The sequence below is a fragment of the Vombatus ursinus genome, unplaced genomic scaffold (assembly GCF_900497805.2).
Source record: "Vombatus ursinus unplaced genomic scaffold, bare-nosed wombat genome assembly UNPS02011369.1, whole genome shotgun sequence".
Taxonomy (NCBI): domain Eukaryota; kingdom Metazoa; phylum Chordata; class Mammalia; order Diprotodontia; family Vombatidae; genus Vombatus; species Vombatus ursinus.
Window position 1 is genome coordinate 5,221,448 of NW_020951147.1, and position 12,900 is coordinate 5,234,347.

Sequence of the window (12,900 nt, forward strand, 5' to 3'; positions counted from 1 at the left end):
AGGCAGGCCTCCCCCTCCCCACCCCCAAGCTAGGCAGGCCTCCCCCTCCCACCCAGGCTGAGCAGGCCTCCCCCCCACCTGGGCAGAGCTCACCCACACATGATACCTGTGTGTTGGCAGTTAGGCGAGGTGCCAGGGCTGAAAAGGGATCTGCCTTCTCGCTGGTCTCCGTCCCACCCCAGTTGTACTCACTGGCCAGCTTGGTGCCTTCGGGCAGTTTCTGGGGCCTTGACTCCTGCCAGCCCTGGTCCCAGGAGCCTTCGGCCTCCCAGCTGCTCCAGTCAGACTCGGGGGGCTTCCGAGAGGGGCTGCCAGCCTGCGATGGGAGAGGGTTGGAGAGGCTGGGGGGGTGGCAGAGTCTCTGGACCACCTGGATTCAGGGGCCCCACTACTGGTCACCACCCCCCCACCCCGGACCCAGGGCCTCACCCTCCTGGACTGGTGCTCCCCATCATTGATGCTCCAGTTTTCTCGCTGAGCCTCTCCTTCCTGTTGTAAAGGAAGGGGCAGGAGGTGAGCCCGAGGAGGGGTAGGGGACCCCAGCCCCAACTCTGGCACCAGACAGCCCTCCCCACCCCCAAGTGGGGCTTCCCTGAACCCTCCGAATCTGGCAGGAGCAGCCGATGCTGCCACAGGCACCCCTGCAGAATGTGGGAAGGAGGCCCGGGAAGGCAGGAGAAGGTATGGTCTCCAGGGGGCCGTAAAGGACACACATCCTAAGAAAATCCTCAAACCCATGTGCAGAGTACCGCAAAGGAGGCCCTAGCCCGCAGCGTGCTTCCTGGGGCCACAGAAGGGAGACAGCTGGGATGGACAAAGCACTTTACAAACATTAGCTCCTTTGAACTACCCTGGGAGGAGGTGCTATCGTGAATCCTCATTTTACAGGGAAAAAAGTTGAGGCAAAGAGAAGTGAAGTGACTTGTCCAGGGTCACCCAGCTAGGATGCATCTGAGGATGGGGTCCTGGGCCACCTAACGGCCTCACTCCTCCCCAGCCCCGGGACGACAGATTTGGTGGGTGGCTAAAGGAAGCATACCGGCAGAAAGGGGTCACTAGGCAGGAACGAAGATGGGGGCTCCCACCCCCCTGCCGCCCGGCCTCGGTGCTTCCAGAGGTCACTTCCCCCTCCACACCCTAAGAGACTTACTGACTGAACACGAAATCAGCAGTCCAGGGACTTGAGCCCAAAGGGGGACAGCCCCTGCCCTCCCAGACCCTCCATTCCAGCGTGGGCAGGGGCAGAGGGAGAGCCCAGAGAGCAATCCGTGGTCCCGCTTACCTCCAGGCTGCCCCAGTCTTCGTCGTCCCACCGGTCAGCAGAGCCCTCCCCTTCCTCGGCTGCCTCCTCCTCCTCGTCCTCCCCCTCCCCTCTTGTGTCCCACTGACCTGAGGTCACCGAAGGGACCTGGGCAGGGGCAGCTGCTAGGGCTGGGACTGGGGCTGCTGCTGAGGGGCCTGGGGAGGAGAGGAAAGGGGGCGCATCAGGAGTCGACCAGCCTTCTCAGAGAACCCAGATTTCCTATGTGCCCATAACTGGTGAGAGAGAAGCCGGGGGGATGTTCCCGCCAGGGCCTCTGATGGCCAGGGATGGATGCTCCAGGCTGCTGCAGCTGTGCAGGGGGAAGGAGCCCCACCCAGGCAGGGAATGGGGCTTGGAAGTTTAGGCAGATCTAAATTCCAGTGCTAGGGACAGAAACTGAGGAGAGGCTAAGTGAGGTGGCATGGGGGCTCCCAGACTCACTCCCCAAGTGAAAACCTCCCAGGGGTCCTCAGAGGCCATCTTATCCGGCCCCAGGGAACTGAGGTCCAGAGACTAAAGCATCCAGGGCAGGAGGAGACACAGGATGCTAGGGGCTGCAGACGCCGTCTGTTGATGATGATGACGGGGGGCAGGGGACAGTATGGAATCCTAAGCTCCCAGGGAATTGGAAGACTCACCTTCTGGGAGCGGCCTGAGAGGGGTGTCGCTGGCTGGGGTGCTATCAGTGGGGGCGGGGTTGGCTCGGATCAGCTTGGAGGTGAAGGAGGAGACACCCGTCACGGCCCAGCCGGCCCAGCTCGCTGCGCTGGTCCCCTGCCTGGGACTGGAGGCTCTGTGGACATCTTTTTCTGGGGGAAAGAGAGGACGATGTGGAGTGCCCGGGGGCGAGATCCCTGGGGAGGGCAGCGTGGGGAGCCTGCGGCTAGGGGGCTGTTAGGGGGCAGGCCTGGTCCTCAGGGGAGGTACCGAGGCTATCGACAAATACCGCTGGGGTGGTGCCACACAGTACCAGGAAGAAGGCCTGAGGGGGAGAGGGGCGGCCACACACGCTCACCCATCTCCTCCAGCTGGGCTGGGTCTTCAGACACAGACTCAAGTTTGGTTAGGAAGCTTCGAATGGCCTTGAAAGCCTGTGGGTGGAGAGAGGAGGAGGGAAAGTGGAGGCCCTGGGGGAGAGGGCCTGCCCAGGAATCCAGAGGCAGCCAGAGCACAGAGGAGGGGAGGGGGGAGAGGCTGGGAGCCGGGAGACCCCACCCCATCACACCGCACCCTAGACAGTGAGTTACCTCAGGGACTCAGTTTCTTGATCTGTACAATGGAACACTAGGGGACCTCAGGATTTTTAACAAACACTTTTGAAGGATACTGTGTGTGATGGGGCTCTAAAGACACAGGGGCTGGGTTCAAATCCTGCTTCAGAGAGGAGTATAAGGAAGGGACTGCCCTGGGCAGACCCCGAGGTCCCTTCCAGCTCTACTTCTATGACCCAATCATCTTCACCTCCCTGGGCCTTGGTTTCCCCATCTGTAATAGAAAAGGATTAGACCCAGTTCCCCCTAATGGCCCTCTCTTCCAGCTCCGGATCTAAGATTCTAAAACAATGGATGATATTTGGGCTCAGACACCAGCAAACGTGACTCAGAACAGCCTGGAAAAAAGGCAAAAGGAGAGGGCCGCACAACTTTCTGAGACAATCTGAGGACAGCAATCCCCTGGGGCTGGGAGGCCCAAAGGAGGCTTCTGGGGAGGCGACTGGGGGGCACAGAGTGCATCGAGGCACAGCCTAGGCAAAAGAATGGAGGCAGGAGATGGTTCAGAGAGCCAGCAGAGAAGCTGGTGTGAAATCCACAGGGCCGGGGGTGAGCTCAGGTCCCAGGTCTGTTCGGCAGCCTGTGTCTTGTCCGGCCAGCAGAGGCTGGCCTGGTGCCTTACCTGGTCGCGCACAGTTTTCTCAGGGTCTACAGTGAGGGTGCAGAGGACCGGCAGGATCTTGAGGGCGCAGTCATTCATGGAGTAGAGGTTGTGGGTGGCGGCAAAGCCCAGGACTCCTGCCGCCCTCGATGGGGCGAAGGGGTCCCTGGTGGCCCGGCTGAACGCCGACGTGAGGACCCGGTGTCTGGTCTGAGGAAGAGGAGATGGCGCTCAGCGGCCCTGTTCCAGCCAAGCCCGCTCTGGAGGGCACCAGAGGAAGCAGGGGACAGACGGAGGCCCCCCAGGCTGGGGCGGTGCAGAGGCAGATGCCCAACTCACGCTGGCGCTGAGGTAGGGGCCAATCTTGCCCAGGCACACGGTGGTGTTGCAGCGGATGGGGCCCTGGTCGTCCTTGGCCTGGAGCCTGGCAAAGTGCTTCATCAACTCCACGTTAAGATTCTGCTCGCTCAGCTTCGGAGCCAGGAGCAGCATGGACTAGAGGACAGAACGGGAGGCCGGGGGCCACAGCCTGGCTCAGAACCTTTCCAGGACCCTGGAGGCCCTCGGCCGGCCCCAAGCCCACCCGGCCCGCTGCGGGCCCCGCTCTCTTCTCCCCCACGAAGGCTGCTGCCCACGCTCTGGCGGCCTCCTGAGAAGGAGCTGACAGGAAGCTTGTTCCCAAAGAGGGCCCGCGGACGGATCCCTTGGCAGACACCCTCAGAGAAAGGACCCGAGTTTGGACCCTCTGCCTAGGACTGGAAAGGACCTCAGCAGGCCGAGTCACCCCCTCCTCTAAATGAGGCCTGAGGATCGGGGTCGGGTTGGGGTCACGCAGGCAGTACGTGGAAGAGCAGAGATTTAAACCCAGAGCCTCAGACTCGAGTGCCTGTTTTCACTACACCAACTTGCCAGCCTCAATAAAGAGGGGCACCGGGCTGAGGCGGTCACATTTGTGGGGTCCCGGGGCACACTGACAATAGTACGTGGCAGGGCCAGCATCCAGACCCAGGTACCCCTGTCCTGGCATCCCACCCACCCAAAGCTCCCAACTTCCCACCAACGCAGAGGACGGGAGAGTCAGCAGCTGGCCACCTGCCCCGCCCCACCCCTTGCTTCCCACTTCCCAGGTCCAGAAGGAAGACTGATTGTGACCCCTCCAGCTATGGACTCATCCCAAGGAGATCCCACGGCAACCAAACCCTTGGGAGAGGGGAGGGGCTGAAAGCTCATCTCAGCCTGACCCCTTCCTTTTCAAGATGACGAAGGGAGACGCTTTGTCTGAGGTCCCAGAGCCAGAGCGCGGCAAGGCCCACTCCTAGGGCCTCCCTGGGCTGACAACGGGCCCCGATGGTCAGGGTGCCTCGTATCCCACGTGGCCAGGGCTCAGCCCCTCCCAATGCACCTTGACGGTCTGCTCCCGGATGGCAGGGTTGGTGTCCAGGAAGCCGTGCACAACATGGGGGAAGATCTGAGTGTTGACTGTTGGCTCATTGAGGTACTGAATGAACTGCTCCATCTGTGCCACGGGGGTGCGAAGAGGAGACACGTGAGGCCGGGGCAGGCACCAAGGGAGAGCCAGTGCCCAGAGCTGGGGCAGCAAGGCGCCCACACCTGCACTCTCCTCCTCGGGCTGGGTCCCTTTATCAGGACATGTTTTGTATTTCCATCTATTTATCTGGCACGGTGCTCGCCAAATAGAAAGGACTTAAGGTTCCTTCGCTTGCTCACTCATTCTTGGGGCCTTCTTTGCCTCAGTTTCCCCAACTAGTCTACAAACAACAAAGACGAGCTGGCAACATTCCTGATCCTGGGCTCAGGCTGAACCAGCAGGACATAACCCTCGGGCTTCCTTTCCAGCTGCTGCCTGGTATCGCTTCAGCTCAAAAAGGATCCTTTTGGCCAGCCCAAAATACCAGGGCCTTTGCCACTTGGGTTTTCTTCCACAGCTCATTACTGTGGGTACCTCTGAGGACTGAAGGGGCCTTAGAGATCAAGGTCACCATCCTCCCAAGGAGGAAAGTGAAGGCCAGAAGTTCTGTGCCCCGGGCCCCACAGGCAGCCAGCTGGTCCTCTGACTCCCCTACTCCAAATCCAGGGTTTACTGCTTTCCTCTCACCCACCCCCACCTCCTCCAGCAAAGACACATCCCTGCCCCAGGACCCTGAGGGCCGCTGGAACCCAGGCTGGGAAGCAAGGCCCTGGACAGGGGTAGAGAGCAGCCCACCTGCTGCAGTAAGCGGATCCGCATGGCCCGGTCGGTGGAGGAGAACATCTTTACCACCACAGGAATGATTTTCTGCTGGTACTCTTCAGCATTGAGGAACTTGCCAACCTGCAAAAGAACGGAGGCTGGAGGCGCAAACCTGTGGTCCCAACTCAGTCCAGGCAGAAAGTCAGCTTGGGACCTCGGTAGCCGAGGGCAGCTCTTCTCCCCCTCCTGGTCACACGAAGCTTAGCTCACCTTGAAGAGAGGGGTGAGGATGACTGCTCCAGCACTGCCGTATTCAAATGCTGTCAGCAGCTGGGGCAGGATCTTATGCCGGCAAAAATCCTCAGGGAAGGAATCCAGGTTCTTGCTCAGTTCCTGGAAGAATTTCTGCTTCTCAGCAGGTTCTTTGATCTGTTAGAGTAGTCAGTGTAAGATAGATGTGAGACAGAATCACAAAACCTCAGAGGAAGGGAATTCAGGAATCCCCTAATCTAATCCATACCTGAGCAAGAATTCCCACTATAGCATCTCTGGGAAGTGGCCATCTAGCCTGTGCTTGATGACGTCCGATGAAGAACCTACCAGCACCAGAAGACCAGTCCACTTGTAGGTGGCTCTGGTAGCGCAGAAGCCGTTTGTTTTGTTTTGTTTCTTCCTGACATTAAACCTTAATATGCCTCTTTCCAACATGCACCCATTTCTCCTAGTTCTGTTCCTGAAGTCTTCCATGTGACAAGCCTTTATCATGCTCCATAAGCCTCCTCTTCTCCATCCCCAGTTTCTTCCATTCATCCTCCTAAGGCATTTTCAAGGCCCTTCTCCACACTACTTGTTCTCTTCTACATACTTGTTCTCTTCTACAGCTTGTTCATTTCTTTCCTAAAATGTGGCATTCAAAACATCCTAGATGATGTCTGCCTAGGACAGAATGCAAGTGGGCCTGTCGCCTCCCTAGTCCTGGCGCCGTCTTCTCTGTGTTGGCTTTTAACTCCCATCAAGCTTGGAGACCACTAACCCGCCCCCCATGAACTGCTGCTTCACTGTGCCTCCTCATTTGACTAGCTCCAAATCCCCCAGAAACAATCCTTCTTCCTAGAAAACATCCATTATTTAAGGGCACCCACTGGGAAATCATGAGATGCTCCCAAAGTGAACTAACACATGAGATCTCCTCCTAAAAAGAAAGAGCTGAAGGAGATGCCTTTCAGCACTCCAGTCGAGAGATTCCATAACCAAACAAGCGATAGAGGGGAACACAAAGGACAAAACAAATAATCTCCTATTATAAAAAATGTTAAATGCCTAATATGGAAATATGTTTCACATGACCTCACATGTATAATCGAAATCAAATTGTTTGCCTTCTCAAGGAGGGGGGAGGGTTGGGATGGAGGGAGAGAATCTGGAATCCAAAATTTTAAAAAATGAGTGTTAAAATTTTTTTACATGTAATTGGGAAATATTTAATGAAATAAAAATATTAATTCAAAATTATTGCAATTAGGATAAGAAGAGAAACTGACAGTAGGGAAATCTTTGCATCAGATGTCCCAGATAAAAGCTTGACATTCTATAGAAAAAACTAACACAAACATATGAGACTAAGAGCCAATCACAATACATAAATGATCACGGGGCAGACAGGTGGTAAAATGGTTAGAGCACTGGGCTGGGAGTCAGGAAGACCTGAGTTCAACTCCTGCCTCAAACATATACTATCCAGGTGATCTTAAGAAAGTCATTTTACCCGTCTGCTTCAGTTTCTTTAAGTGTAAAGTGGGGATAACAACAGTACCTTGAGAATCAAATGAGGTAACATTTGTAAAACTTTTAGTAGGCACTTTATAAATGCTTGTTCCCTTCCAAAAGAAGAAATGAAAACCATCAACAATCAAATGAAAAATGTTCCAAATTACTAATAAGAGAAATTAAAACCAAAGTGCAAGACAGTATTCTACAAAAATTATGAGATTTCACTTCATACACACTAAATCGGCAAAGATAAAGCCAAAAACAGCCAATGTTTTAGAAGGGCTGTAGGAAAACAGTAGAAAGGCATAGAGAGCCAGCCTTGGAGCTGGAAAAGTCTGGGTTCAAGTCTTGTCTCTGACACTTAACAGCTGTGCCACCATGGACAAGTCACTTAACCTCTCAAGGCCCCACACAGCTCCAGGACCATAAGTCACAGACAAATCATTGAATGCCTGACGTGGGTGAGAGGAGTTTCTATACTGGGTGTTTCCTATAATAATCATAATAATTTATGTAATGCTTTAAGGTTTGCAAAGCACTTTGGAAATATCATCACATTTTATCCTCACAACAACTCTGGGAGGGAAGTGCTATCATTACCTCCATTTTACAGATGAGGAAACTGAGGAGGTAGACAGAGGTTAAGTGACTTGCCCCAGGTCACCAAGCTATAAAAAGTGCCTTAGGTCAGGAGCTGGAGGTGGGACTATAGATACAGAATGGTGCATACATCACTGGCACTCAGTCGCTTTTGCTTTTCTTTTTTCGTGTTACAGGGAAGGGTGTGGGGGAGGGAATGTTGGGTATTGGGAAATGATAGCCGCGTCAAAAACAAAAAGCAATTTATAAAACTTTTTAAAAAAAATTCCATCTTCTGGGGGCAGTGAGGTGGCGCAGTGGATAGAGCACCGGCCCTGGATTCAGGAGGACCTGAGTTCAAATCCAGCCTCAGACACTTGACACTTACTAGCTGTGTGACCCTGGGCAAGTCACTTAATCCCAGTTGCTCATCAAAAAAGAAAAATTAAAAAAAATTAAAAAAAAATTCCATCTTTTTTGATTTGTCCCAGGCCTCTAGTCTGTCAAGAACCTTTTGAATGTGGATCTTGATGTCCAGAGACTGTGAACTCTTTTTGCTTTGGAAGTGCCACCTTCCAAACTGAATGCACGGCCTCTACACTTTTATCCAAGACTCTGGTAGAAATGTTAAACCTCACAGGGCCTAGCACAAATCCTTGGGGCATTCCCCTCCAGAACTCCTTCCCAAGTGACGCTGAACCATGAATGAGTTTTCAAAACCATAGCCAGGCTGTGGAAAGCCTGCTGCATTTGGAGCAAAGGGACCTAGGTTTGAATCCTGTGTAACCTTGGATAAATCATTTCCCCTCCCTGGACCTGTTTCCTCTTCTGTAAAATGGGCGAGTTGGGCATCTGCTAACACTTGGCAAACTCTAGTGCCCACGTCCCCAGTGCTACCCATCACATAGCCCTGGCCCCTAGCTCCCTTCTCTAAGGATGGGCAGGGAGTACAGATAAGGGGGGAGGGAATCAGCATTTATATACAGCACCTACTGTGTGCCAGTAAGCACCTGACAATCATTATCCCACTTCATCCTCACAGCAACCCTGCACAGATACTATTATTATCCTCATTTTACAGTTGAGGAAACTCAGCCAACAAGACGTTAAGTGACTTGCCCAGGGATCACACAATGGGGCTGGATTTGAACTGAGGTCTTCCTGACTCCTGGCCCAGTGCTCAGATCAGTCCACAAAAACAAAGCCCAGGGGTCCAAGAGAATAGAAAAAGCTTAGAAGGCGGGCGCTAGAGGGGCCCTTGGGGGGCACCCAGTCCAGCCCCTTCCCTTTACAGATGAAGAAACCGAGGTTCATATTCACGGGTTACCCAAAGCAGTGCAGTTAGTGGGCATCAGGCTGGGGTTGAGATCTAGGTCTCGACTCCTGGGCCAGGCCCCTTTCCCCCTGCTGCCCAACGCCCTTCCTGATTTCATTTCTAAACTAGCCACGATCCTATAAGAGGCTGAGTGTCACAGGAGGGGCTTTGTTGTTCCTGCGTGTGTGCGGACACTTCTGTCCTGCTTTTAAAAATGGATAACTTAAATAAAGCCCAACACACATCATTTCTCAACATACCCCACACCGAATTCCCTTGGAATCGAAAAACAAACAGCAAAGCTGATGGCGCATGCCACATTCCACACCCCAAGTCCCCTCTCCTCTATTGAGTGCAGATTACATTTTTTGTTTTCTAGTGTCTATATTGGAACACTATCGCCAGCCAGGTAAAAGCATTTATAGTGAGGGGAACCTGTGTGTGTGCACGCGTGCGTACATGTACAACATTTCCCCAGGCTTACAAAGGACACAGAAAGAAGAAATTCGGAAGAGCACCAGAGGTCCAGGTGCTCCAGCCCCAGGCGGACAGAGCACAAGGGACAAGCGAGGCCCAAGGCAGTCCAACACTGCCCTTACTCTCGGGGGCAGCTCTCTCGTGCTGAGCTCACCTGGATCTCCTCAAGGAAGAGGTTGGTCTCCACAAAGCTGTTGCACATGAAACCGCCAGGGGCCCGGCAGTTCTGCAGGAAGCGGGATGGATTGGGACGCACCCTGGGGTTGGCCCCCACCAACTCGCAGTAATGGGGAACCAGAGACTTTGGAATCTGGAAGAAGGGTAGGCACGAGAGGGGCCTCAGTGGGCCAGGGAGGACGAGGGGCTGAATGAGGCGGGTGGCAGGAGGGCCAGGATGACCAGAGAAGGGAGAGGGGTACATGGCTGAAGGGAGTAAGGCAAGGCCACGAAACAAGGGGACATCCCGAGGGGATGGCCGGGGGAAACCAGATCCCAGAGACTCACCTTCCCCAGGGAGCGCAGGGAAGAGGCCCGGGTCAGGGGGCCATTGAACACCTCCCAGATTAGACAGCCCAGTCTCCACATGTCGGCTGACCTGTGTTGACCCAAAGACAGGACTCAGGGGCCCTCCTGGGCCTGACCATGCTGAGCCAGGGGGCATCAGGGCTCCCTACTCCTCCCTCCCCTTTCCTGCAGGCCAGGGAGGAGAAGGTGGATGACGGAGGGTCCTGACCCTGCTCTCCTGTTCCTCACTGCCAAGGTCTCATTCCACGAGGGGCTTGACGGTCCTGCCCACCCAATCCCCCATGCTCACCACTTCTCCCCCACGCTTTTGCTGCTGCTGTCCGTCATCTCAGGTGGGTCGTAGCGCTCCAGGTCGGGGATCCCCTTGCGGGGGAGCTCCCCGACGTCCCCCTGGGCCGAGTACATGTAATCGAGGCCCCCCAGCTTCCACTCCCCAGCTCGGTCCACAAAGACAGCCGCGGTACACACATTGTTGTGAATGAGGCTGCAGTCATTTACCAGGAAGCTCAGGGCTTTCTGTGGGGATGAGGTCAGGCTGGGGGCACGGCTTGGCAGGCTGGCAGCACCCCGCCCTCACCACCCCCAAAGGGCGAGCCGAGGGGGATGCCGGCATCCGGTTCTCACCACAATCTGATGCAGCCCCCAGGAGATCTCCAGCTCACTCAGGCCCCCCGTTTCTGCTTTCAACTTCAGGTACGTCCCTAGTGGGGTCACAGGCTCAGTCACCACATGAAGGCATTTGTCTGTCTGGGAGAAGGACCAAGACGTAGGTCAGTACCGGCCGGGGAGCACAGATCCCCGAGCTGAGACAGATGGGAAGTTAGAAACAAGGCAGGTGAAGGTGAGGGGGTTAAGTGATTAGGGACAAGAGGAAGAAACTGACTGACCAGACTGGGGCTGGGACTGAAGAGGGCCTGAGCAAGGCATGTGGAGATCGTTGTGGGGAGGGGGAGGTCTTAAAGACAATGGGAGAGGACGGACACAGTAGAAAGGGGAAAGTGCCCCCATTCCCCTCTCTGGGCCTCAGTTTCCCCATCTGTAAGTGAGGAGGTTAAGACTAGTGAATCTCCAAAGTCCCTGTGATGTTATGGGAAGGGAAGACGTTCACCTGGGGCGGTCAGAGAAAGAACAGGCGAGTAAAGGCTAAAGGGGAAACCGAGGGAAGGGCAGAGGAGGAGTCTGCGGTCGGAGAGGTCCTGGGGCGGGGCGCCCCGGTCCGCCTACCTCCAGCCCATCGAGGTAGGCCAGGATGTTGGGGTGCCGCAAGGTTTTGAGCCGCTTGAAGGCTGCTTTGGCCACCAGCGTCTGCTCCTCGTCCCCGGGCTTGGCCTCGTACACGAACACGGACACCGCATTTCCCGTGGCCTGCGGGGAAGTGCGGGCTGGTGGGGGGAGGGGAGCTTGGGGGTCCCCCCGCCCCCTTCCCTCGCCCCGGAACACGTGGGGGCTCCGCTGGGGGGGGAGCAGGGTCTCCCGCCCCCAGGACCCCCGAGGGCCCTCCCCCGGGGCTGCCCTGCGCCGCGGGGGCCACGTCAGGCCGGGCGGGCCGGGGGCGGGCCGGGGGCGGGGCCGGCCACCTCCGGCCGCCCGGACTCCAGCCAGCGCGGCCTGCTCCCTGGCCCCGGCCCGTCACCTTCTTCTTGCCGCGGTGCAGCGCCCACAGTCCCGGGCCCGGCGCGCCGCCGCCCTCGGGGGGCTCCGGGCTCAGCTCGTACGGGAAGTCTCGGATCGGGTCCCGGGCGAAGAACCACATCTTCCGCCCGGCCCCGGCTCAGGCCCGGCTCCGCTCGGGCTCCGGCTCCAGCTCCGGCTCCGGCTCCGGCTCCGGCTACGGCTCCGGCTACGGCTCCGGCTCTGCCCGGGCCCGGCTCCGCCCCCTCGAGGCCCCGCCCCGCCGAGGGTCCCGCCCCTCGCGGCTCCGCCAATGGTGGCACCGCCCCCGAGGGCCTCCCCCAGCACCACCCCCGGGGCCCGCCCCCATTCGGGTCCCGCCCCCTCGAGGCTCCGCCCCCGCAGGCCCGCCCGCGGCTCCGGCCGGCGCTCCTCAGGCCCCGCCCCCAGCCCCCTCCATCTACTAGCTCCTCTGGCCCCTCCTTTTCCAGTCTTCTCTTCCTCCCGCCTGCCCCAGAGAGGGGCGCTCAGGGGCGGGGCCTCGAGGGGGCGGGGCCTCTCGAGCGCCGGAAGACTGTGCGGGGGAGGGAGGGAGCAGGATGGGGAGGAAGCGGAAGGGAGAAGCTGCGTAATACAGCTGACGCTGGCAAATCCGGGGCATGCACTTGGTGGGAAACTGAGTCTTCGAGGGGAAATGACTTGCCCATGGTCATTCCTCCAGTGAGTTTCGGAGGCACAGGAGTACACTGGAGTCAGAGGACCTGGGTTCAAATCCTGCCCCACCTTGGGCAGGTCGCACGTCCCTGGGCCTCAGTTTCCTCAACTCTAACACGAGGGGCTCCGAGATTCCTCTGGATCTAGCCTCCTCATCTGTAAATAGTCATAGTAATACTAGGTTAGTAACAATATGTAATGTAACATATAATAGTAGCAGTAATAACAGCGCCTGCCTCCCGGGGCTCTTGTGAGGATTGAATGAGGTGACTTTTGCAGAGCTCTTAGCACAAGGCCTGGCGCACAGTAGGTGCTACATAAGTGCTAACCACTGCTATCCTCGAGGGGCGACTAGGTGGATAGAAGATGAGTGCAAATCTGGCTTCAGACACGTACTAGCTGTGTGACCCTGGGCAAGTCACTTCACCATGTCTGCCTCAGTTTCCTCATCTGTAAAATGAGCTGGAGAAGGACATGGCAAATCACCCCAGTATCTCTGCCAAATGGAGGGATTGTCCAAAGGCTGGAAGGGCCCGAGTCACT

The 12,900-nt window shown here is 56.6% G+C and overlaps 1 protein-coding gene across 1 annotated transcript in view; it reads right to left on the reverse strand.

Annotated features, from left to right (window-relative positions):
• The window catches only part of SCYL1 (SCY1 like pseudokinase 1), a 12,740-nt gene extending 893 nt beyond the window's left edge, over positions 1–11,847 (reverse strand). Inside the window, exons 1-16 of the mRNA XM_027856305.1 lie at positions 11,666–11,847; positions 11,257–11,397; positions 10,657–10,779; positions 10,322–10,548; positions 10,012–10,102; positions 9,662–9,817; positions 5,637–5,795; positions 5,400–5,507; positions 4,578–4,691; positions 3,515–3,670; positions 3,197–3,385; positions 2,319–2,394; positions 1,942–2,112; positions 1,283–1,458; positions 430–489; positions 107–316 (exon numbers count right to left, since the gene is read on the reverse strand). Of these exons, the coding sequence (XP_027712106.1) occupies positions 107–316; positions 430–489; positions 1,283–1,458; positions 1,942–2,112; positions 2,319–2,394; positions 3,197–3,385; positions 3,515–3,670; positions 4,578–4,691; positions 5,400–5,507; positions 5,637–5,795; positions 9,662–9,817; positions 10,012–10,102; positions 10,322–10,548; positions 10,657–10,779; positions 11,257–11,397; positions 11,666–11,785 (2,277 nt within the window). The 5' untranslated portion in view covers positions 11,786–11,847. The remainder of the gene's footprint in view (positions 1–106; positions 317–429; positions 490–1,282; positions 1,459–1,941; positions 2,113–2,318; positions 2,395–3,196; positions 3,386–3,514; positions 3,671–4,577; positions 4,692–5,399; positions 5,508–5,636; positions 5,796–9,661; positions 9,818–10,011; positions 10,103–10,321; positions 10,549–10,656; positions 10,780–11,256; positions 11,398–11,665) is intronic.
• Positions 11,848–12,900: the final 1,053 nt, after the last annotated feature.